The sequence below is a fragment of the Galendromus occidentalis genome, unplaced genomic scaffold (genome assembly GCF_000255335.2).
Source record: "Galendromus occidentalis unplaced genomic scaffold, Mocc_1.1 scf7180000077484, whole genome shotgun sequence".
NCBI classification, from domain to species: domain Eukaryota; kingdom Metazoa; phylum Arthropoda; class Arachnida; order Mesostigmata; family Phytoseiidae; genus Galendromus; species Galendromus occidentalis.
Genome location: NW_003805472.1, coordinates 477599 through 500957, shown reverse-complemented (window position 1 = coordinate 500957; position 23359 = coordinate 477599). Strand labels below are relative to the sequence as shown.

General features: G+C 50.9%; 2 protein-coding genes and 1 long non-coding RNA gene across 3 annotated transcripts; 1 reads left to right on the top strand and 2 right to left on the bottom strand.

Annotated features, from left to right (window-relative positions):
- Positions 1-401: 401 nt before the first annotated feature.
- Positions 402-21408, top strand: LOC100904376 (small G protein signaling modulator 1). Its single transcript, XM_029112094.1, has 23 exons — positions 402-524; positions 996-1071; positions 1444-1609; positions 4562-4645; positions 4792-4866; positions 5269-5336; positions 6313-6491; positions 6745-6915; positions 7011-7190; positions 7608-7821; positions 7987-8087; positions 8220-8300; positions 8432-8543; positions 8668-8870; positions 9143-9269; positions 9439-9570; positions 9657-9712; positions 9808-9960; positions 10129-10339; positions 10547-10656; positions 10863-10985; positions 11076-11217; positions 21317-21408. The coding sequence occupies exons 2-23, from the start codon at positions 1008-1010 to the stop codon at positions 21406-21408; spliced, it is 2844 nt and encodes a 947-aa protein (XP_028967927.1). The 5' UTR covers positions 402-524; positions 996-1007.
- LOC108864545 (uncharacterized) lies at positions 1891-4165 on the bottom strand. Its single transcript, XR_001951208.1, has 2 exons — positions 4023-4165; positions 1891-2180 (listed from the first exon to the last, which is right to left on the bottom strand). It is a non-coding gene; the product is annotated as an uncharacterized LOC108864545 (long non-coding RNA).
- Positions 15296-17024, bottom strand: LOC114828348 (decapping mRNA 1). Its single transcript, XM_029112140.1, has 2 exons — positions 16884-17024; positions 15296-16753 (listed from the first exon to the last, which is right to left on the bottom strand). Exons 1-2 carry the CDS (start codon positions 17022-17024, stop codon positions 15449-15451), a joined length of 1446 nt encoding a protein of 481 aa, XP_028967973.1. The 3' UTR covers positions 15296-15448.
- Positions 21409-23359: the final 1951 nt, after the last annotated feature.

Genomic DNA, 23359 nt, shown 5'->3' with positions numbered 1-23359 from the left:
GGTATTCTCCGAGGAATTCGCAGAGAATAGAACACAGCGCTTTCCCTTCCAGCTGATCGCGTCGTCTGCTCGTTGAACAACAAAGAGCTGTCAGAGGCGCGCCGAATACTCCAGGAGTCCGTGCGGCGACTCCTCAAAATCGTCCTGATCCATATGCGTAATCGACCGTGTGTTTCCAGACGAATCTGAGCCGATTCCTGATACGAGTTCCGTTCAAGTCGTGACTCCCTGTCGTTCCGGAACGAACCGAATCCTCGCGTACAAGGCTTCCACGCTTGACGTCGGGATCTAGTTGACGTTGCACTCACCACTTGACAACTGGTCTCCTGTGCCGTCGCTCGAGCAACACACTCCTTACATTCACCATGGAGTCCGAAGAGCAGCATGTTCTTCCTCTCGCCAGAACTCGTTTCATTGGAGTATTCCGGAGCAAATCCGATGCCGCAGATGCGGTTTCGAGGGAACAGGCCGTCACGGAACAGGCCGAGATTTGTGAGCGACTTTTGAAAAGCGTGAAAAAAGAGGTAAAATTCCGTTTCGAATCCTATCGTTTCAATCGAACCCGACACGAGACGGAGGGCTTTTCTGCGATTTGACTTGATTCGCCGATGCGGTCCCGAGTTTGGAAGAGCCGCAACGACGTCGGTCCCTCGTTCAGGAATTCCTATCAACGCGTCCGAACAGGGCCGGAATTTCAAGGTTGAGCTCCTAGCCGTCCCCCCAATGAGCGACCTTCTGGTACGGAATCATCGAATTCGAATTGAGTGTCTGTCGATACGCCAGTCGGTATCTGCGTTCGAGTGGAGTCATGAATCATTCCCGAGAACATGACATATGTCGTTTTTCTATGCAAGGCTTACAGCCTCCGAGCACGCGAATACACTGGGGACACCACCTGTTTGGGAGCTCCGGACTGTCGACTGCAGCTGTGATGTGCAATCGTCAACAACAAACTCTGTGGATCGAATACGAGAACAAGCGTGAAATTGTTCCAGGTGAAACAAATCATGGAAGAGGCTGTGACGAGGAAGTTCGTGCATGAAGAGAGTAGCAGTATCACTTCACTTTGCGGTAAGTTGTTTCCGACGGTGACGATCAGTCGGCAAGGGGGCGAATCGAATACAAGCCAATCGCTTCAGAGAGCGTCCCGAGCAGTGCGGACGTGGATGCCGTAAAAGCTCGGTCGCCTTGATTGCGTGCAATCGAGTGACCTGGCTTCATCAAAGCTCAGCCAGTCGCCTGATTTCGGCAAAAGACCTGCAGTCGGGACAGAGAGTTTCGCTGCTTCGCGCAGCTTTCGGACTCGCTCCTTGGAGGAGGAATAAGGAGAAAAATAATGGAATATACTGGACCTGATCTCGGGAAGAGAGACGAGAGAACGCGCGGGAATAACTCGAGTGCACTCGTGCAGTTTGTTGAGCAAATATTTTCGTTTTGTTACAGCTGCTGTAGACGCGTGCCTTTCTCACGGTCTCCGCCGTCGGGCGTTGGGCTTGTTCAAAACCCATTCGACGACGGCTCTGCTCCAGAAAATCGCTAAAAGCTTCTCGCCAGCATACGAAGTAGTGCAAATTGTCGAACGCATCGAGCATATCCAAGACGGGAACAAGTGAGTTATCCCTCTCGCGGCAGCGTGTTTCTCTCTTCACTCCTACCCGCCTCTTGCCCCGGAGACGAGAAGGGCAGGGGGACACCCAGCCTACTTAGGACACCCAGCCGACAGGCTCTCGCTAGCCAGATGGCTCCGTAGGGCTTTCTTGACCTAGTTTTGTCAGGACACATCTGTTTTTCCCCGGCGGACATTCGAGACGAACGGCTCTGTTACGTACTCGAGTCAGTGGCTTCGATCAGATTTCACGAATGAGAGGAAAATCCCTTGTACCGGGCGCGAGAGGATATAGCTTTTCGTTTTATTCAAGTTATAATTGCTATTGTACACATGATGTATGGGTGTTGGGCTGTTCTTAATTTTGCGTCGTAGTTCAAGCTCTTAGAATGTTATAGACCCGGGGCATCATGACAAAACCAACGTAACCACACGTGAATGCGATGCAGATGGCGATGAAATTGAACAACTTTCTCTCCCAAGGTTCGAGCATGTAGATCGACGTCAGTAGTTCCCACTGCAGATAGAGCCACTTGAGTCGTCCCATGAGCGAATGGTCGAAGTACTCCGCCATCTGAAGGGAAGAGAGTAAAGCGAAATAAGATAAGGCAGATCCGTTTCCAAAACTTGCCTTGGACTTTCCATCTGCTTGGCAATCCCTACGCGTCGAGATCTCGCGACAGCGCACGAAGAAGATAATCTGGCTGAAACCTCGGATCTCCGAAACACTATCGCGGCGTCTGGGCTGGATTTCCGTGCACGTAGGGAATGGCGATGGGAGGCGGAGCCGTGGCATCCGGTAGCCGCAAAAGAACCACTACGGTATTCGCTTCGTAGGAGTAGTGTAGACCGGAGGCTGGATGTTTGTAAAGAATGTCGGAGAGTCGCTGGTTTAGAGTGCACGTAGCGATGCTGCGATAGACTTTGCAATCCGAGATGGAGCCGAGCAAACGGAATTTATTTCCCTCACAAAAGTCTCTGATTCAGCGTTTCGAGTCCCACACTACCGAGTCCCCTTCGAATATCTGGAGTGTCGTTGCCATCATTATTGCTGCTCGAACGATCGTTGAGTTATGAACGACTTCTCCGACAGTCACCTCAGCCGAACGGGTAAGAAGAGTTACTCCTCGGCTGACCGAGAAGAACAAAGAGAGCCGAGCGTAGGGATAGAATTTCGGTTTAGCTACATCGACCCGCGGGACGATTGGAAATTTCGTGAGGAGAAGTCTACTCTAACGATACGACAGGAGGAAGCAAGACGCTCGACAAGAGCGTCTGCTGGTTTCGTAGGATTGCGGTTAGACAGTATCCCTCGCGCAGAGATGGGAGTGTACACTCCTCGATTGACGGCGGGCATCTCGACAAGGTGTCTCGAGAAGAGCGTTTTCCGGACGTGGCATCTCGAGTGGATGAGATTTGAGACCTTATGGAGGGAGCTTGAGGCCCGCGACCTGTAGCCATCCGCGAGCTTCTCGTAAATAATGCAACGAGGACCGAGCTTCCGAGGGGAAACATTGATTCGGTCGCTATCGCTTGCCAGAGGACGATACGGGTGGAGTGAAACAGATCGCTTATGGGTTAGCCGACCAGAAGGCCTGGCCGTTCAACGGGCACGTTTCAGGGGGATCCAACTAGTAGGCGAGCATGAGACTCTTCAATCTCGAGCGTATCGCCCTCTCCTTATCGCGGACATAGATAGGCGGAGCTCAGAATGGCTCCAATGACAACCGAATGTGTCAGTGACATCTGCGAACGCGTGTGACTGTCCAAATGCGACGGGAAAACTCCCTTTGTTTGAGCTGGAGCAACAATGACTCCTGCACGGAATCATACGAAATCCCCGCACGCGAAAAGCCTCTTTTATTCGTCTCGGGCATCGCATCAAGGAGAGGCGGCAGGGAGCGAGGGGCGGGCGGAACCCTTGAATTGAATGATCTGGCCTAGCAAGACGTCGATAGGCAGAAAAGCAAATCGCCGAAGGGAATGAATCGCCTCAGCGTATGTCCGCCTTTTCCCTCCCACATGCTGTCGGGGAGCCGCGGCAGCTCGTTCAGCGGATCTGGGCCCTCGAGTGCGGAGCCTCGTCCTTGGAAACGAGCGTCCGGAACGAGTCGGTGTACGGAGCAGCGACGGACACCGAGTCCCGGAAAGATTTATCATCGAATTAGGATGTACTTCTATCCGAGGGAGAGGAGTGTCCCAACAGCAACAGCGACCGGATATTGCGAGGCGATTGCGAAAGTCTGTCTGATTCTTCTACCTCGATTCCACTCTAGACCGGAAGAGATATTCGCTCGTGGATGTTCGAGCTAGTTTCTCAACATTGAATCAGATGTCAAACGTCAGATAGAGTTCGCGGACGGAGTGTCTGGTACCGGTCAGCGCAGCAGCGGATTTTCATCTTCCGAAAACTCACCCTAATCGTAGAGCTCCGGGATTCAGGGGGAGCTCCTGGAGGCTCTAGACCGAGACACTGAAGTTATACGGAGTATTTGGATACCCTGGTGGATGTCAACGATATGTTTACCGAACGCACAGTCGAGCACCTAAAGGAACTGCGTAAACCACATGGGAGTGGACAGTGGCAGCCCCGCGGCTCCACGACCGGGAGGTCTTTAGGACAGGCTCTCAGCGAGGAGTTCCCCGAGAGACCCCTCACAGAAATAAGGATCGGAAGGATCCGCGATCGGAACGGATTGGCCGCTCTTCCCGGTATACCGATGAGATTGGGTGATGGTGAAGAAAAGAGGAAAAAGCAAGGATCTAGCTTCCGACTCATGACGTCCCGGCACAAGAGCGGGAAAATGATTTACTTCCAACGGACCGAGGGCCGGGCAAGAGGAGACCGTTCCAGTCGAATGGACTCCGACCTCGGGAGAGAATTGGTGGACCCGCGGCCTTATTATTAAATGTCGTGATGATGAGCAATCAGCCAAATGATGTCAAACTTTCCAGACGGTCGTCATCATCCGGAGATAGCACCACCGGGACCCCTCAGCGGAACGCCAGCATCGGCAAACGTCCCGCGGCGAGTATAAGGTCAGTGGGGCGTAGCGATCGGGAACGATGAGATTGAGAGCAAGACTCGGAGCTCCCTCTCATCGAAAGCTGGAACTTCATTCGAATTCGATTACACACCGATGTATCCGATCACTAATGATCAGTGATTCGTATCCCTTATGCAGATACTTGTGGATCCGCATTGCCTTGTTCGAAAAACATTTGACCAAAATTGTCGATTATCTCGTTGAGAATGCAAGGTACGTGGCGTCGTCTCGTCTGAGCTTTAGTATCCAAAGATAGGATTCTGCAGCTCGCTGCGGACACATCTTCGAGTTCGACTCATTAATTTCATGTGGGGATCTACGTATATGAGATCTTTTTCGCTTGGGAATCGACAGTAGATCCATTTAACTCATTGAAACGTGCTGTCCGTCCCCATGCAATGAATTCGTGTGCGCTCGCTCGTGCTTGACGAACCAAAACGATAGATTGCAAGAGAGCAGCTCCACTCTCACTGCACTCTCAGAATCTCAAAAGGTCTTCCGAATCTCAGATCCATGAGAGCCGGAGATGAGCGAAAATTGAAAGGGAAATCGCCGTTGCGGTTTTTTGATACTGGAACCGATTGGTTGCACCGATAACAAGCAATGATGTTACAGCAAATATTATGAGAAGGATGCTCTGGTTGCCGATCCCGTGTCAGGCCAAATTCTCGCCTCATTACTAGGTGAGTTCATGTGGAGTAATTAAACCGATGCTGAGGACACATTAATGTCTTTGGATGTAATCAAGCCGAATTAGTCGTATCACAACAACGCTCCAATTACACTACGCGTCGACGATGCATTAACGATCGAAGGCTCCGTCTTGTCTGTCCGACCGACAGCCCTCCGATCCGGCCTAGGCGTTCAACGAGAGCAGTAGTCAAGATGAAATTGGAATTCTTCGAAGGAGGACTCCAAAACTCTCTCTCCCCGTGGGAGAATGTTGGCTCGGAAATCTCTCCATCTAAATTATTCTTGATCTCCGAGCTAGGGGAGGCGAGAAAGGGAGAGAAATGGTTCGCCCATTGTTCCAATGATGATTGCTTGGAGTGAAATGCGACATTTGAGCTGCGAGGGTAGCGTAAGATCTACGCGCGGAAAACGCCATGAGTGATTCAGAGCTTGTATGTATTTGCCACGAGTCTGGAACCCAGTTGAATAATTGGAATAGGACGTGCTCCGAGTCGTGCGAAGGTCTGATCGCTTGGACGAAATAATTACGTCGGCGTGTTCCTGTTTGCGCGGTGAACCGCTCGAGGCCTCCATCCTTTCCATCTGCCACAAAAACATGCGTCGACGAATGCCTGAGACAGACGCTCGATGCATATCATCGGCTCGTTCACGAATGAATGTCGCGCAAGGTCGTCTCCCAATTGAGATCGGCCCGAATGAGGAGACTGTAGGCCCGCGTCGCAGGGTTAGAGCTCTCCCCGGGCTCATTTATCCCTTCTACTTTTCTCTTTCGGAGAATCGATTTTTCGATGTCCAATGTGGGGATCCCGAACTCTGGTCGTCGATTTCAAAAGAGGCTTCTCCATGCTCAACTCGGCGCTTCTATTCGGAAGCCTCTGACGAAATGAATTCCGCGACATTTCCGATTGAACATAAAATAAGATTATCTCCGGACGTCGGGAAGGATTCCAATCTCTTTCGTTGCAGTGGGTCCATGCGCTCTCGACTATACTAGGATGAAAACTCAGGATCACTTCTGGACGGATCCCCCGGCAGATGAACTTGTGCAGCGGCATAAACTTAGTAATCCCATGACGCCATCCCAAAAGACTTCGCACCCAACGCCTTCGACACCTCCCACGACGAGCAAACGACCCACGCTCAGCGTAAGTTTTCGATGACCTCTCACAAGAGCTCCGGGGTCAGGAGAGGCTAGCCAGAGTCTTCGGTCGTTCTCTCGAGCTCGCGAAATGCCCTGAACGGTTTCCCTCGGGAGCGGGGAGAGTGCTCTCTATCCGCTTCATAGGACCGAGCAATAGATTACGCGAGATACGAAGACCTCCCCACGACGTATTCAGCAGGGACAGAATTTCTTTCGACGAGATTCCCTGAAATTTGAATATCCGACATATGTTTCAGTATCGACGAGCCGCAGGGAGCAGTTCGGAGGACTCGGTGTCGCGCTACCATTCCGCGGGAAGTCTCGGGTCCTCTGTGGGTGTCAGTCAGGCCAGGGACTACGTGGAAAGTCTCCATCAAAATCCTCGCTCCACGCTCATCTATGGAAAGAACAATGTAACCGTGCACCCGGTGAGCGAATCCAGTTCGGAGTCTTTCGCCCCGACAAGCACGAGGAATGCGAATGGAGATGGAAATTTCCTTAACCGTCATTCCCTTTGCCATAGCACGACTGTCCGGAACCTCTCCGGGGATATCTGTCGCTTCATCATGAACCATCCGCCGCCGGACTGGTCTTGAAATGGACTCCAAACCAATTGATGAGCGGGAGCAATGACTCCACGACCTCGGTGACAAACCAGGCCGAAGGCACACCGCACTCGATTTATTGGGAGCATGCCATCAAGGTGAGTTTCGAAGTTTCGACGACGGATATCATTATGTTGAGAGGTAGGCGCTCAACAGCCTGCCCCGGGGCGAGCACAAAATGGGTTCGCGGCGTGCCTGCGAAATTCCCGTCGCCTCCATCGGAAATTCGAGAAGTGGCTGAAGACCCGACTCGCAGGCAGCTTACGATGAGTCCCCGCGGGAGTTATGGGGAAGGTGCTCCCGACGGAGGAATGACGAGCTCGAACTTTGTTGTTGCTCGCGGTGGAACGCGGGACTCGAACCTGAGAATGCGCCGAGACCCGGCAGCATGTCTTTGCCTCCTTTCCGATAGATCGTATGCGCTCCCGTCGAGAATAATTATTCCTTCAATGAGAAGCTTTTCGGAAGTGCGGGAATTCAGTGAGCACCGGATGACAGCGAGCTTTCAAATCCAGGTCAAGCTCTCAGAAGTCGTATATCTGCACTGCCATCAGAAGGCTGATCAAGGCGGAAGCCTCGTCCTCGTCGGCCAGGATGGAGTCCAGAGGTCACCAATAATTTTCCCCAACGGAGATTCTCATCTGATCCAGTTCTTGACATGCCTTGAAGGCGCTTTACTGCCGCACAGCCGACTAGACCCTCCACTCTGCATACCGGCCAGCCAAAGCGGTGAGAGCTCTCGGCTTGAATGACTCGTGCGAACTCCTGATTTCGGGAGCCGATTTCGAGTGGTTGAAGTCTCAATATGTCTCCCTGGTGATTTTCGCCATGGATCAGCGCAGAAGGGGACCTGAGTACGCATCTAGTAATCTCTCGTGCGCGTGTTTCCTCCAGGAGGATCCGTCCAACCAAAGCTGAAACGCCAAAGCATTTGTTCGAATCGAGACCAGGACCTCGTATTCAGAGTGATTCACGCAGGGCACAAATCATCGCTTGTAAGTTTCCGGGATTCCGCCGTACCCGGAACTCCCTCAGGTCGAGATATTCTGGACGTGCTGCCAGAGAATTCGGGATTCGGTTTCAACATCTCATCCCGGTCTCTGGATTTTTCTCCCACCTCTCATCAGATCACTCAACAAGCTAGCGGGAGCACTTCCGGCGAATCTGTAGAAGAGAGCGAGTCCGACAATCTGCTCAACGGGAAGAAGGTTTGAGGAACTTTTCGACTTTCCAATTTCTTCGAGGCAAAGCTCAATTCCGAGGTCGGAAAACGGGGCGTTGGAATCGGCGAACAAAGCGTAAATTCTTGTTCGTTTCTGCCCCCTGTGGCTCATTTCAGAAGTGCATTGAGCGCCCGGATACGAAGGATTTCTCTAAAAACGGAGGCGAAACGCTCGAGGCTTTGTGTTCCACCATGAGAAAGCAAATCCTCAGCAGAGCTTTCTATGGATGTGAGTCGTCGCGGATGGATACGGCAGTTTGTTCACTTCTCAGGACGAAACCATCGAGCCTCCAGAGTTTCATTAGATAGCCTGACATTCAGGGGAATATGAGATTTGCTCAAATTTTCCGCAGGGCTTGCTCACTGTCGGCACCTGCGCACAGTGCGAACCCACCTTTCTGGATTAGTTCATCACAATATCGTTCCGAGTACTGAGGAGAAATTGACACCTGAGCGATGGGATCAGCTGGTGAATAATGACGGCTCAATCCGAGATCCACAAGAAGTTTTCCGTCTCGTGTACTTCGGAGGCCTCGAACCCAATCTCCGGAAAAAAGTGAGTATTTGAAAGAGCTCCTCCGAAATTTGATTTGCGCGAAAACTTCCTTTCAGAGATTAAATCAAATGAGATTCCCCGTCGTCGCGATTCTCAGCCTGCTGCGAGAGTGGATCCTTAATTCGAGAACAAAGTCTATTTTCTGTGAGATTCTCGAATCTACCCCTCCCTAACTTCCCCGAAGAGCATCCCCCTCCGATTTCCGGCTCTTTCCTCGCATCATGGACTCTGACTTACGGCTGGACAATAATATTCGAACCGATTCACCGTAGGTTTGGCCTTACCTTCTGGGTCACTACAAGATGAGCTACACATATCAGCAGTGCAAGGAAAAAGATGATAAAACACACGACTCGTTCGAGTCTACGATGTCCGAATGGCTCGCTGCTGAAGCGATTGGTCAGTAGGGGGCCCACGTTGGTCTCGATTCAGATAGTACCTGTTTTGGTTGCCGACGAGATCCGATCGGTATCACATCATTGCTTGTCTTCGGGTTGATGTATTGCTTCGCAAGAATCCCCAATCGCGGGCTCGAGGTTCGGGATCCGAAGCAATATTCGAATTTCAGTTCGTCAACGAGACAAGGAGACCGCTGCAGCCCTGAGACTGTCTTCCGGAGGATCGACGACCCAATGTTCGGAAATATCGCTTGCGATCCAGATGAGGAGTGATAATAATGACGTATTCGACGACGAGACAGGTAAACGTAGATCCCGAGGTCGCTGCCGAGAAAATTTGAGCGCGCATTCAGCGGACTGAAACCATTCTCGGAACTAATATTCACAGGAACCGAAACTACCCTCGTAGATCAGCCCGCGGAAACCGTCGTAGTAAGCGGAGAGGTATATCGACTCCATTCTCTTTTGCCAGAGGAATTTGGCGGCTCTTAGACAGTGATGAACAAGCTCTCTAGCGGGAAGAAACTTTTTCTCCACAGAACAATACGAGCAAACTTTCCTATTCGGAGGAGGAATATTTTTGTCAAGAAGATATGCATCACCTTCCGAATTCGCTTTCTCACAATGAGCTAATGGTTGAAGCTCGGAGCGAATGCCCATCACCCGCCTCTTCTTCTGGAGCTGCGTTTACTGTGAGTTTCCGCGGGACTTGTCTCGATTCCGGATTCGGGAATCGCAAGCAGAGACATCATCGAGGTCAAGAGGACGAGGATTTGCTCTTGAATCCGAACGGCTGCAGAAGAGGGAAGGGTTCGGGCTCTGCGATTGATTCTAATGTGTTCTGTACGCTCCGATTGCAGTCCGACCTTCTCGATCTGTTCGGATTGAATATGCATCGAATCGATAAAGACGTGCGTCGTTGCGACCGGAATATCGATTACTTCGTCAGCAATGACAACCTCGATAAGCTGCGGAACGTCATGTGCACCTACGTCTGGGAGCATTTGGACGTAGGCTACGTTCAGGGAATGTGCGATCTAGCCGCACCTCTTCTCGTCATATTTGACGATGGTATGAGGACTCAAATCATTCTCGAAGTAGGCGCCCTTAGAAATTCGCAGATCCGCTGCCTCCATCCATGGAAATTCATGCGGATTAGACACGCTCCGCGAGACGCGGAGGACGGTTCCGCCCTATCTCCCCATTTGAGCGACTCCAAGAAAGAACATGGAGGGGTCGCGCAATTGATACCTGATTGTTTCGATATTTTTCCTCCAGAGGTCATGTGTTATTCGTGTTTCCGCGAACTCATGAAACGGATGGCTTCGAACTTCCCGCAGGGTAACGCCATGGATCAACACTTCGCCAACATGCGTTCTCTAATCCAAGTATGTCCATAGAGGGAGAGGAACTTTCCAGTTCTGAAACCGGGAACGGAGAGGGACTTGAGAAACTCGGCCGTGGAATTTCGAGCTCCGGGGCTTAGCAGCCGGCTTATCCCTCCCTCCGGCCTAACGGGAATTGATTAGATCGATCCCTGCTCGGGCCGGGAAACAGGGTGCTGAATGTCTAACTGATGGCGTCTTTGCTCAAGATTCTAGATGGCGAAATATTCGCTCTGATGCAAAAAAACGGAGATTACACGCATTTCTATTTTTGTTATCGCTGGTTCCTACTCGACTTCAAACGGGAGCTGGTCTACGATGACGTCTTCAAGGTCAGTGGGGAACAGGAAAATTCTACGACTTCATCATTACATGCTGAGTTGAGGAGAGATGACCCGATACCTAAGCTGCTCGATACTCAGGTGTGGGAGACGATCTGGGCCGCTCAACACGTCGCGAGCTCTTCGTTCGTCCTCTTCGTTGCCCTGGGAATGGTGAAATATTATCGCGAGATCATCATCGATAATCGGATGGATTTCACAGATATCATACGGTTTTTCAACGGTGAGTCCAGAACCTTGATCAGGTAGTTTGGGGAGGAACCAAATCTATATAGGTTTGGCTAACGGTCCGGAAAGAGCGGAAGTTCGGAGAGAATGATGCGAAAGCGAAATTGAGGGATGCAGAGCACGAGACATGCAGACCGCGTCTACGAGCCGCCGAACGACAGTGGGCTCCGTTCATGTCAGAGTCCCGCGCCCCGATTCCCGCTCCGGGGGTCTCCCAAAGAAATCCTGTGGAACGCGGCGTCTGGAATACTTGTTTCGAAAAATAATGACGCAGTGGATAGATCAATGGAAGAATCATCAAGTTTTATTCATTCTTGTTTTCGCGGTCGAAATGAGGATTTTTTTTCAACAATTTATGCTCCATCTGGGCGGAGTTTGCAATCTTTTTCTTGTGTTTGCTCTTGATTAAATCGGATCTCCTCACTTTGCATGACGAATATAAGGATTGAATTTCTGCATCTGTATTCGGGTGATTACGATCCCCGCGTGCCACTCTTTCCCATGCGATCACCTCAAATCGAGTTGATAGAAGTTTTCGGAGGGATAACATTCGAGGGTCTGCTTGATATATAATTCGGTGAGGATTCCATCCGGAGGACGACGTGAAAATCTCGGATGATTCGGCTGGAACCATTCTCTTTTTCCGCTGCCGTAGCCGGAAAGAAAAGAAATATTCTGGTCAGCAGAGAACAAGGGAATCCTGTGCTCTCAGCCAAGACGATCGGACTCGTTGGCGCGGACCGAACAAGAAATTTACGGATCGTCCGTAAATTAGGAGTCCGAATCGGAAAACAACATATTTTTCCTCGATCGACAATGGAATTGCGGCAGAGAGTTGGAAAGCTATCATTGTTTTTTTTGGCGCAACCCCTCTTCCGAAGGCTAAGGTCCGTCTGGAGATTTCCTTTGATATCGAATCTGTAAGCGTACACCAATCTCCAGATTTCGGGTTTATAATTTGAGGTGCCTCGGAGTTGCAAATCGACAAACAACGCAATTCGGCGTTCTCTCAGATTTTCGAGCCGGATCCTCCCGAATCTCGGATTTAATCAAATCGAGCATTCGCACTCAAATCATATTGATCGTTCTCATGGATTTTCCACGACTCGAGCCTACGGTGACCATTATCGATTTCCATGCGAGAAGAAGACTCTGCGATGCCTGAATTCCAATAGCACGCTTGTTCCTGAAGCGGGGCGCAAAGGCTGCCTCCGCAATGAGATCATTTGATGGGCATGGCGACTTCCTCACTCGCGGCGACAATCGATAAGGTTTCCGTCGATACCGTACACGTTGCTGTTCTATCATGTTCGACATATCATTCCTCGCCTAGTACATCGTCCAGCTCGGGAAAAGCTTTCTTGACTGACTAATTGTTACAGAGAAATGGCACCTATAGGTCGCGTTGTCGTCGCATAGACCGCTCTGTCATCGAGTGGCCCGGCGATGTCTATGTATGTTCTTGCACTACGGCCCCTGTGGGTTATACGTTTCAAACAGCGTATCCTGGCGTCGTTTCTCTTAGCGACTCCTCTCCGCAAGCGGGAGGGAGAATCGGGTTGGATGTGCGAGAGTATTAGGAGGGCCGTAAAGAATAGGTCGGTACAGGGATTCATATTTAAGAGATGCCGTGAAATTGTCGCGGGGAAATAGGGAAGATTCGGGACGCACTATCGACGCGTGTCGTTCGGTTGGAGAGACCTCATTGGAGAAATCGATTTCGAATTCCGGTGACAAAAACGACAACCGGTTTCTCGCGTCCAACGGACGGAAATATCATCATCGTTGCCACTGTCATGATTCATGATATATAATTATTTATTTACATTTTATGAGTAGGAGATGTCTCCAGGCTTCGGGATTCGCGTCTCAGATGAGGGTTAACGTCTCAGCCATTGAACGTTTCGACGTCTCCATTTCCTCTGAGCAAGAACCTTCGGTCAGCCGAAGGTGATTGATCATTAATACTGCACAAAATACACCGGAGCCCTCGAACCCGTCAGAGCCAAAAATCGGCTGAATGTGCTATTCGCATGTGTGAGTGTGTGTGTTCTCAAACAACATCAACAACATTAGAGAGCAATGCATGCCCAATATCGGCTTGCGTGTCCTTCTCGGGCTGGCTGTGGGGCTCGTTGGCTATCCGATCTCTGGATGAACGCGAAAAGAAATTTACAGACTCCGCCACGAATCCGATTCTCGAGCGATCGCCGAGAATCGGGGGCGACGTGTTTCCCTCTGTTCGCCATTGACAAACATTCCCGTCGAGGCTTCGGGTCGAAACTCTAAGTCTAATCACACGCTTAAGTCACATTCCCGGCTCCATAGATCATTATTCTCGAAATGGTACTCCACACCAAAAGAATTCCGATCAGTGAGTTTCTTCCCATCTACAATCGAGACAAGGGGCGTTTTCGGGAAGGGCCTTGGTCATCATCGTCGTCATCGTATAGATACTTCACACCAACAACAAAACGTTATTTCTCTCCCCATTTCAAGGGAGGAATGCCCCAATTAATGTAAGCTTCACCGCGGACCTTAGACGGTCCTTCTGGATCCGCTTGGGGTCATTTCACAAGGTTCCAGGGAACGAGGCTAGGGAATAGGAAGTTGGTGGTCATGTCGAGTGAAATTTCGCTCTGCTCACATCGTCGGAGCTATCTTTGGGCGAGACAAGGAAAAATGAAGCTCTGACGATCTCAATCCAGACAGCCACAGCATTCATCGACTCGAGCTGCTCGGGGAATTCCACGAATCGGTGTTGTTCTCTCAGGGAAATCTGTTCGAGAACAAGTGCAATGATTCGACATTTGATCATTATGAAGATTCTGATTGGAAAACCATGAACAGAATCAAGTGAAAGGATTACCACGGACGCTATTCGCCTTCCTGCGCGGCTCCTCAACCGACTCAAAATCGATTGAGTATGTCGAAAGGGAGAACGTCGAAAACAAAACAATCGTCTCTTCATTCAAATCAATCGGATCCGAGTGGAAAGCTTTGGCGTCCTTGTCGCCATTCGGATTCCTTTTTCGCAACTCCCAATCCGCGAGAACTTCCAATCGACTCCATCGCTTTCGCTCTAATTGCGTGTCATCGAATGCGGAATGAGCACTGTCAGGAGGAGAGCTTCCCGGTAGGGGAGCCACTTCAAAGGGGGAAAACGCTATCACCATCCCTTCACATATGCATTCGACAATAACATGATAAAACCAGAGGTCTCACGAAGCCAGGGCATTGCACTCCTTCACGTACGGGGGCGAAAATGAGGGGTTCCGTCTCGACTTGGCCATCGCAGATTATTTCGGGATTTTCCACTCATTGTCAGACATGAGATGAGAGTTGCGGATGAGGGTGCGCTCGCATTTTTCTTCTCCAATGCACACAGCTCATGCGCTGGGCAACCGTGTTCGCTCGTCTGTATGTCTGTCTATATGTATTCATGTATTTACGGCTCGATGAGTTCGAAAGTATGCTATCATTCAGACGTATGGATTCTCCAAGATGTATGGATGCGATTCGATGGTTTATAACATTGATGTTCGAACAATTGTCTCAGGAATTGAAGCAACTGATCGATCGATCGTTTTAGGTCCCGTGACCTTCCATGTAAACGTGCACAGAACGTTCGAAAATGTGTGTTCCCGGGTGTGTCTTAGTGTATCATCCATTTACGGTTTGCGAGCGAAAGTTGTTCGCTGGCTACAGTTATCGAATATTTCGAGCAATGAACGGTGTCCACTTGTAGCTCTGCGTTTCCATTCTCTTTTGGAGTGAACGTTTGCTTCACCGGCTTCGTGGACCACGAATCATAGTGTCGTTGTGCTCACCGGACTTCTCCCGCCTCTGTTGAAGTATTCTATGTCTGTGTGTTGGTCTGTATCTTATTCGTTTCGACTCCGCAAGGCTCCAATGAAATTCGCTCGACAACTATTCAGTCTACTCGCCTGAGGTCGTCATCATGATCATCAAGAGCGGAGCTCCTCTCCATTGTCGAACTTCTTCATTGTTTTCTGTCGAGCTTTCGCGTCCGCTATCATCATCATCATCATTAAGGTATAATTTTCAAGTCCATCTCCTTTGATTCTTCGCTAATGACGATCGATCCGACGTCATCATCATCATCATTATCGAAATAATCATCGCCATCGTAATCGATCACGATCTCACTAATCGTTCCGCTTCGTATCTTCGAACCGTCGGGGCTCCTGTTTTCCGATGTCACCTCAAAACTTACGCCGACTCACGCCCTGCACGTATGCGTTGTGTATTTTCGTCAAGAACTCGTCATCCGTGTCTAACAGATGCAGGAGCGCCGATTTGAGTTCGAAACGAGACAACGTCTGCGGCGGAGTTGAGGGTCCCTGGGAAAGGGACTCTTCCAGCATTTCCGGCGTAATTAGAGTCAACTTCTTCTCGAGTCCATTACTCTGTATAGGAGCCTTGAACGCCCGTAGGAGCGCTTCTTCCGTCGTTGGGCTATTTCGAGCCATTTCGGCTTCCCGTTGGACCTTCTGAGCCGATTCGTTGAGTTTGCTGAGAATAGACGCCATACAAGGATTCAGGGGTGTGAGAACCTCAACTTTAGTCTCCACCAAAGCCACACTCGGCGGCGGGCTTTCGAGAGAGGATCGTGTGAGGTCACCCAAAAGACGTTCCAGATCGCCGCCGCCTCCACCGTCCTGAGCTCCGCGAGGAGTTTTCGGGGTGGACGATTCCGGCACCGATTTATAGATTTGCTTCTGTGGCTGATTCGCCGCCGCCGCTGCCGTCGTCGATGACGAACCCTGTTGCTGGTGATGCTGCTGCTTTTTATTTTGCTGTTGGTGCGGACTCGCAGCGGATTTGAACAGCTGCTCCACCGAAGACGGGAGGGATTTCGTAGGCACTGGCTTGTGGACGACGGGTACTCCTGGCGTGGATTCACCTGTTGCCTTTCTATGGTGTCCATTCTCCTGTTGTCTGCCACCCTCGTTGTGGCTGTTGTTATTGTTCGGGGTCAGAGGTTGCTTCTTGGCCTTGCCGTTCTGATGCTGGTGATTCGTGTTACCGTTGTGGTGGTTACTGCTGCTGTTGTTGTTGCACTGGTTGCCACCAGCTCCGTTTACTTGTTGAGCGGATCCGCCCTCGGCTTTCTTTAGAAGACTCATTATGTTCGCACCGCTTTGAGCGTCACCCTTGGGCAGAGCGCTCGGAGGAAGCAGATTCTGAAGTATTGAAATACCCTGTCGCTGGTTCTTATCGGCTTGTTGTTGCGATCCACTCGTGCTCTCGTTCTTGCCACGCTTCTTGAGGTACGACACTAGCCGACAACAGAGATTGCCGATACGGGTGCATTCCTCTTCGACGTAGAACCAGGCCCCGAATATCTGACCGGCTGTCGTCTTGTAGATCAAGAACGGTGTCTTGATTTTGAACTCGATGTCGGCCCTGATTGGCTCTTTATAGTTCTTGGGGGAATTCCGGTTCAGTATAATCAAACCTCGCTGATGAGCGTTCCGATGTGCGTATACATACAGCGCGCCCTCGACCTGATGAAGAGAAGGATGAAGCTCTGTCAGAAGATGCCCGGATTCACGGGCGTCGGTGGAGAAATCCCTCCCGGGTTCGGAGATTCGCTCAATCAAGACTCGGCTATTCAACCTCAATCAAACTACTCACCTCAGTTTTTGCCCACTGTCCTGTTTGTGTCGAATACTGATATAGAGCTACCTGCGCGGCCGAGTCAACGATCTCGTTGATTTCTGGGTCGACTTGCTTGAGGGCGGACAAATTCATTTTCGATTCCTTTTCGCTGGGCATCTGGAAAGAGAAAGGACTCTTCAGCACTGACCCCCGAGTGAGTCGCGCGGGACGCATACGCCGTCTTAGGGTTGCGGATCTCGACAGTTCTCATCGATCTGCCGCGAAAAGCTACGTGTGCTTCACCGAGCCGTCTCTACCGCCGTGCGCGCCTTCCCTTGAATAGGATTTCGTTCTCGAATAGAGCGATAAGGCTCACGGCTGAGACTCTGAGCTCTCAGCTGTTTGGAACGTGGATTCCAGGTGAATCTAGATGAAATTCCCCGACATTATCGAACTTCGCATCAACTTCGGGATTCAGAACACCACTTCCCGCAATAGACGATCGCGAGGGACTTAATTTCCTCGAATGATCCCGTAACAGAGACCCCGCAAGCAATAGAGAGCGCGGACGGAGAGGCTCCAATGAACGGAAGCTGAATGCCAACTCACGGATATTTATCAAAACTGTTTGTGTGGGGAATGCGATCCCTGTACATCTCTCGGCTTCCTGCGGCTAGATCGCTCCAGCGCTGCCGGCACCGATACGACTCCCACGCTCAGAGTCCGCGAAATGGTTGTTTTTCAAAACAGAGCCTGGATAAGCTAATATCGGATGGACCTATTATTACTATCCCTAGACCGATTTCCAAGAGGATTAGGGAACGAGCATCCCCCGTCTCCCATTATCAGATCCTTGTTCGCATCACCGTGCCGATAACGTGTTGGTGGAATTTGCGCGTTTCCTCGCTGCTTACAGGATCTTCTCATAACTTGGAAAACATTTCGACTGAATTCAGCAATGAGTCACTGCCTCATCAAACAGACCCGATCATGTGTGACGGTCTCCTACTGCTTATTGAGTAAAAGGAATCCAGCCACTACTTCGGGATGATGGAAGCTTCAAACGAGCTATTGGTTTAAGGTTGCTGAACCATGTCATTGCACTCGCTAGCCATTATTATCGAGAGAATGTTTGGCCGAAGTTTAGCTCTTCTCTCAGCACCATGAACACGACGTCAGTTGCAGCTGGACTCATTCAAACGGATTGGATCTCTCGATGCGAAACCCCTTCCCTCGGATATCGATGAGAGCAGGAATCTTTCGTCCCCTCTCGGCTCAATAGAGTCTCACGCAGATCACACTGTCCGAATTAAGTGAATCGATGCTTCCCGCTCAAAAGCTAACGTTGATCATGAAAGGACACGTACGTACCTTTGTCTTCTCGTGAGACGAGTTCCGAATACAGAAAGAAACGCTGAACAAAGTTTGACGAAGGGGTTCTGACTGAATAGCGAGTTTGGAATCGCAATGAAAATCAACAGAACTTGAGAAGAGTTGAGGTGGTCGATTGCAAGGTTGGTTTTGCTCGGCTGCCTGCTTGAGTAGATGCTGCTGACTGGTCCAAATCACCGACTTGGAGATAAGTTTCAAGACTCCCACAGAGCGCGAGTTTCCCAATTACGGATTCAACTGGTTAGATTCCGTCGCTGCAATGCTATATAGATTTGTGCAGTCTCCTGCAGACCTAGCACCACAACATCAACAGCCTTCACTGCTTCTCGCACAATATACAAATAGCACTAACATTCAATGACGCCATCTTGGAAAGGCGCTCGCTCAGCTGGACGTGGGTAGCGGCGGCGCTGCTGGCAGCCAATCGCTACCGCAGCGCCACAGCCGCTCGCTGCGAATCGCGACACCCCGTTTCGCGCGGGAGTCCTGGTCGCATCGGGAGCCCTGTACGTAAGGTCTGAGAACCTTATGTTGCCGTCTACTACAGCGACAAAGTCCACCGGATGGAAGCTTGGTAGTCGAGCGATTCGATGGAGCTGATCAGGAGAACTCTCCGAGGAGCCCCCATTCGAGGAGCCCCAGCCGTGACGACCCTAGAGTTAGGGCGTCGGGCCTTTCTCCGGGAAAGGATCTTCAGACAAGAAAACCGATCTCGGAGCTGAGAGAGCCCCTCCGTGAATACAAGAGGATGGCAGCAAGGGTCATCAGAAGAGGTGGATTCACGTCAAGGCTGAATGAATTCGAGAGCCATTTTCGGAAACAACGTCGACCTCCAAAGAATCTCTCAGAACGCTCCGCTGGGATACTGCGCTCTCTGACAGCATCGAAATTTCTTCCCCATCGGCCCGGACTCAAGCAAGCGACCAAACTGTGTTCAACCGGATATTTCCCAGAGCAGGTCGCCCTCGACGGTTCGCCTAAATGTACCCGAGTCGACCGAGAAGGAGTCCCGAATAGATTCCCGGCAGCCGCATGCGATCAGGAGGGGTCGATGAGGGAACGTGGAGCTTGATGCCAAATGGAAACGAAAACAAACGGCAATCCTGAATGACGGGCTACCGGAAAACCCTCCGCGGAGACCTTGAGGGTCGACCTCATTGGGACCACGAAGGACATGCTCTCTATTCGCTTATTGGAGCGGCCTGCTCCCGCTCGATCCGCATCTCCGCGAGTGTGCCCAATAATTAAAACCCGAGATTGCGAGTCGTTCCGGGATATGCGGCGTATCACCGACCTGAGAAGGAATAGCGTACCTCGATACTTGACGTGTCGGGCGATTCATCGGCTGAGTCAGATTCTCCCGTGGTATCGGAGACTCGTCTGTTAAATCTGAAGGCAGAGGAATTTGAAGTATGGTTCGGCCATTCTGGAAAGCGGAGCTCATCTTCGGGATCTTCAGCCGAGTCCGAATTGGTGATGTTCTCGTAGGCGTCGCATTCGGATAGATTGCACTCGCTTCCTCTGCAGCATTCCGCGTCATCGCATTCAGGACAGGTACTACATTGGGTGGAGCATACGGATGAACTTAGCGAATCGCTGCCACAAATTTCGTCGCGAGTGTCTTCGTCCTCAACTGTCGGTCGATCCTCAATGTGGTCTGGTGAGTTTCGGCGAACAACGCGCTTCTCCTCGCCGGATTCCTCAGTGTTCGTTGAGTCGTCTTCGAAATCACCGAAGTTCCCGTCCTCCCCGGCGTATTTCAGGTCCTCGCCTTGAGACGAGGCGTCAGTGGTGCCGTTTCCTTCGGCATCGTCCGGACTCTCTATAGACTCATCTTCTCTCGGAGGTTCCACATCGCTATAGGGCGACGGGATAGGACTCTCGCGGCGTATCGCGGCCAGACCGCTCGGCGCGATGAAGTGATTCACATGGAGAATTCTTTCAACTCGTGCGCTCTCGCTCAGAGCCATTCGCTCTAGCTTTGCGATTACGCTCGAGTCGTTCATACTGGACCGAATCTGTGGAAGGAAGCGATAAGATGGGAGCTCGAACGAAGTATGGGGACCAGCATTGGATGTTGGCTTTGGTAAACTTTCACTTACGCCTTCAGTCGAGTCCGTTCTGGTCGTAGAGCTCCCCGAGTCGGAATCTGTCTGCTTTTCCCCAGAGGAAATGCTCTCAGCTTCCGTCGCCCTTAGCATTCTAACCCGGAGGAGGCGTGACCGCAGCGCACGGCACGCGTCCGGCAAGGTGGAACGCTCATGCGGAAGGATTTTCAGGGTCGGCTTGGTCGATTTTCTCAGGCTTGGCGTATATTTGATGCACCATTGACAGGGACACCCATTTTGGTTACTCCTTAGGCTAGAGTGGCTAGATCTCTGTGGGATTTTTCATCACGGTCAATCGATGATTCGATGTGGTTCCGTATATTCCTCTAGGGAGCGAACCCCATCGGGAGTACTCACATTCGACATTTTGCAGAGAGATGAGTTATCGTCGACTCTGTCGTTGAACGGATTGATTTGTTTTGACAGTTCTCGGTCAGCGTCGATCAGTCTGTCCAGATTTCTTTGTGTTCGAACATCGGCTCATCTACGTGCAATGTTGCCTTCAGAGGAATGTGGATGATTCACGGAATCGACTAAGCTTGTCGAGATTCCCTCGCGATCTCAGATTTCCATGCCGGGTGGGCGGACTTAAATATTTGTTCTTGCGAGTCGTCGACAGTCGACATGAGCGGGCCACGGGTATTATCGCCGGACGATTCAGGATTCGTTTGAAAAAACTCCGACCGGATCTTGTTTACCACATGCGAATGGATACTCGAGTGGGAAATTGCAGACAACAGTTTGGAGTTTGGATCCGAGCTTGAATATTCAGGTGGAGACTCGAACGTCAATTTATCAGCACCTCCTTCCTTGACTGCTGTAACGACCCGAATGCCAATCGGGAGCCCCCATGCACAGCTCGCGAGAGTTTCTCTGGGATAGGGTTCGAACTCTTTGGAGCCTCCATGGTGGAGAGGAGGATGAGATTTTCCCAGAGAGCAATTTATAAGTCTATTCTCTTCCTTTCAGAAATGGCTGAGCGCCACGATGTCGATGCGGTTCTCTGCACGGCGCGACGTCTCGTGCTTGAAATTCAGAGCCTCATTGACACCTCGAAGTGAGTCGTCCTCGGACGGGAGCATTTCGAGCCCCACGTCCCGGGAGAGCATGACAGTTTTGTACTCAATCTTGGCCCACGGAAGGACTTCGGAGAGATAGGTCCATCGCAAATGTCGAAGTCACCAACCGAGGAGCTCGGACGCTTCTTCCATCGACAGGGGTGAACCGATCGTGGTCGGTGGTGCATCTGGAAACAGAATGGAGAAATCTTCGAGCCATTCCGGGGTCGTCAAACTCTCTATTGTGGCCGAGCTTAGGCTCTGGATAGCTTTGACAGGAGGATAAGTTTCGCGGAAATCGGACTACACCCGTTTTCCTTAGCGGGACTCTCGGAAATCTCACACGAGTTCAGGCACAGAGGTCGGGAGTTATCCGTGAAGATTTGACTCCTTGACTCCGTTTACGACTCATTCCTGGGGGTTTTCACACAAAAGATATGGCCCTGTCCCCTCGTGGATCAATCCTTTATTCAACACGGCGAAACGATTGGGAAATGCATCGATTTTAAAGAGTGCCAAGATCAGGGAAGCCCCTGTAAGAGAATTGGGATCGGGCATCGGGCCCCTTTGCTAGCTTCATGATCTCCGAGATCGTTTGTCGACGGATGTTCCATTTCGATGCATTGCTGGGGATCTCATAGGGCGATCTTGTATTCGTGACAAAGTCTCTTCTGGGCACTCCAATTCCTCGATCATTGTTGTAGATTATTAGGGATCCTACGGCACCTCCATATGGTCTCATTTCTCGGTCCGTACCAGTTCTGGGGTTCTAGAACGACGGTGCTGTTGAGCGAGAACGAAACGTTGAGAAGTCCCGGAGATCACGCTCCCCGAACGCCGGGGCTCCGTGCGGTCAGTCGAGGTCTTCGATACTGACTCTTCAAGGGTAGGCAGAACAATTTGATGATCGGATGCAGGATGCAGCAGGTGATCTCCGAATGCAGCTACTAATTTTCCTCCCTTCTGACTATTCCAAAGTCCAACGCCTGCGCTAAAGATTCTTGCTGCAGGCATACAGTTTTCAAACTGGTGGGGAAAAGTCCCACGATTCCTTGTTGTCGACTCCTCTGTGAGGTTACGATCCCGGGATTTTCCGATCGACCCCGTCCAGGATTGGAACTCCATCGGCATACCTCGCATTCGGAGATTACCTGTGTCGACAGCACTAAAATCCGGTATCGAGACGTGCATGGCGTGCTGTCCGAGATGATTGTGATCAAAAACGAGTCACCGAACACAGAGCTTGATTCCCTGTATAATCATCTATCCTGAGATTGAAGGCATACATATAAGGATATATTGGGAGAATATGGCCAGCTATTCCGTCCGGCGGATTGGAATGCAGAGACGCATCACGGGTGTCTCGGCGGAGAATCTTTTTACTGCTAAGGAAACCCTTCAGAACCTCGGGATCTATCGGAAGGGAGAATATTCACGCTCGCTCCGCTCGGTGTTTTCTATCGATGCCGACGATGACGTGTATCACGATGATCTCCTGAATAGACACAAGAAGGCTTCAGAGAGAAGTCCCCATCGGTCGAACTATCGATGTGCAGTCACGTGCAGGCTTCTGCATCTGAGGGGCAGACATGCTCGAGGGGAGGGAGTCAGGATTGGGGGGCGTCGAATGGGAATTTCCTCTCGTGCAGACCCAGAGATCCATCCCGTAGCTCCAGTGATGCGAGACTCTGTTCCTCGAGACCTTGCTCTCGCGGAAAAACGAGGATCCTCTCCGATTTAGGAGTACATTTTCTTTGTGGGTCGCATCTAGATCTTTGAAGCTTGCTGGCGGTCCAAGCCGGTCTTCTAGTCCTCTCGGAGACGGTTGAGGCCCCGATTCCGCTTGTATCTGCTGTATGAAAAAGTGCAAGAGAAGTTATTGTTGTTATCCTTCACGAAGTCAGGATCGAATCGAGAGCATGAGAGTAACAGATATAAACCGCGGGCCATCAAT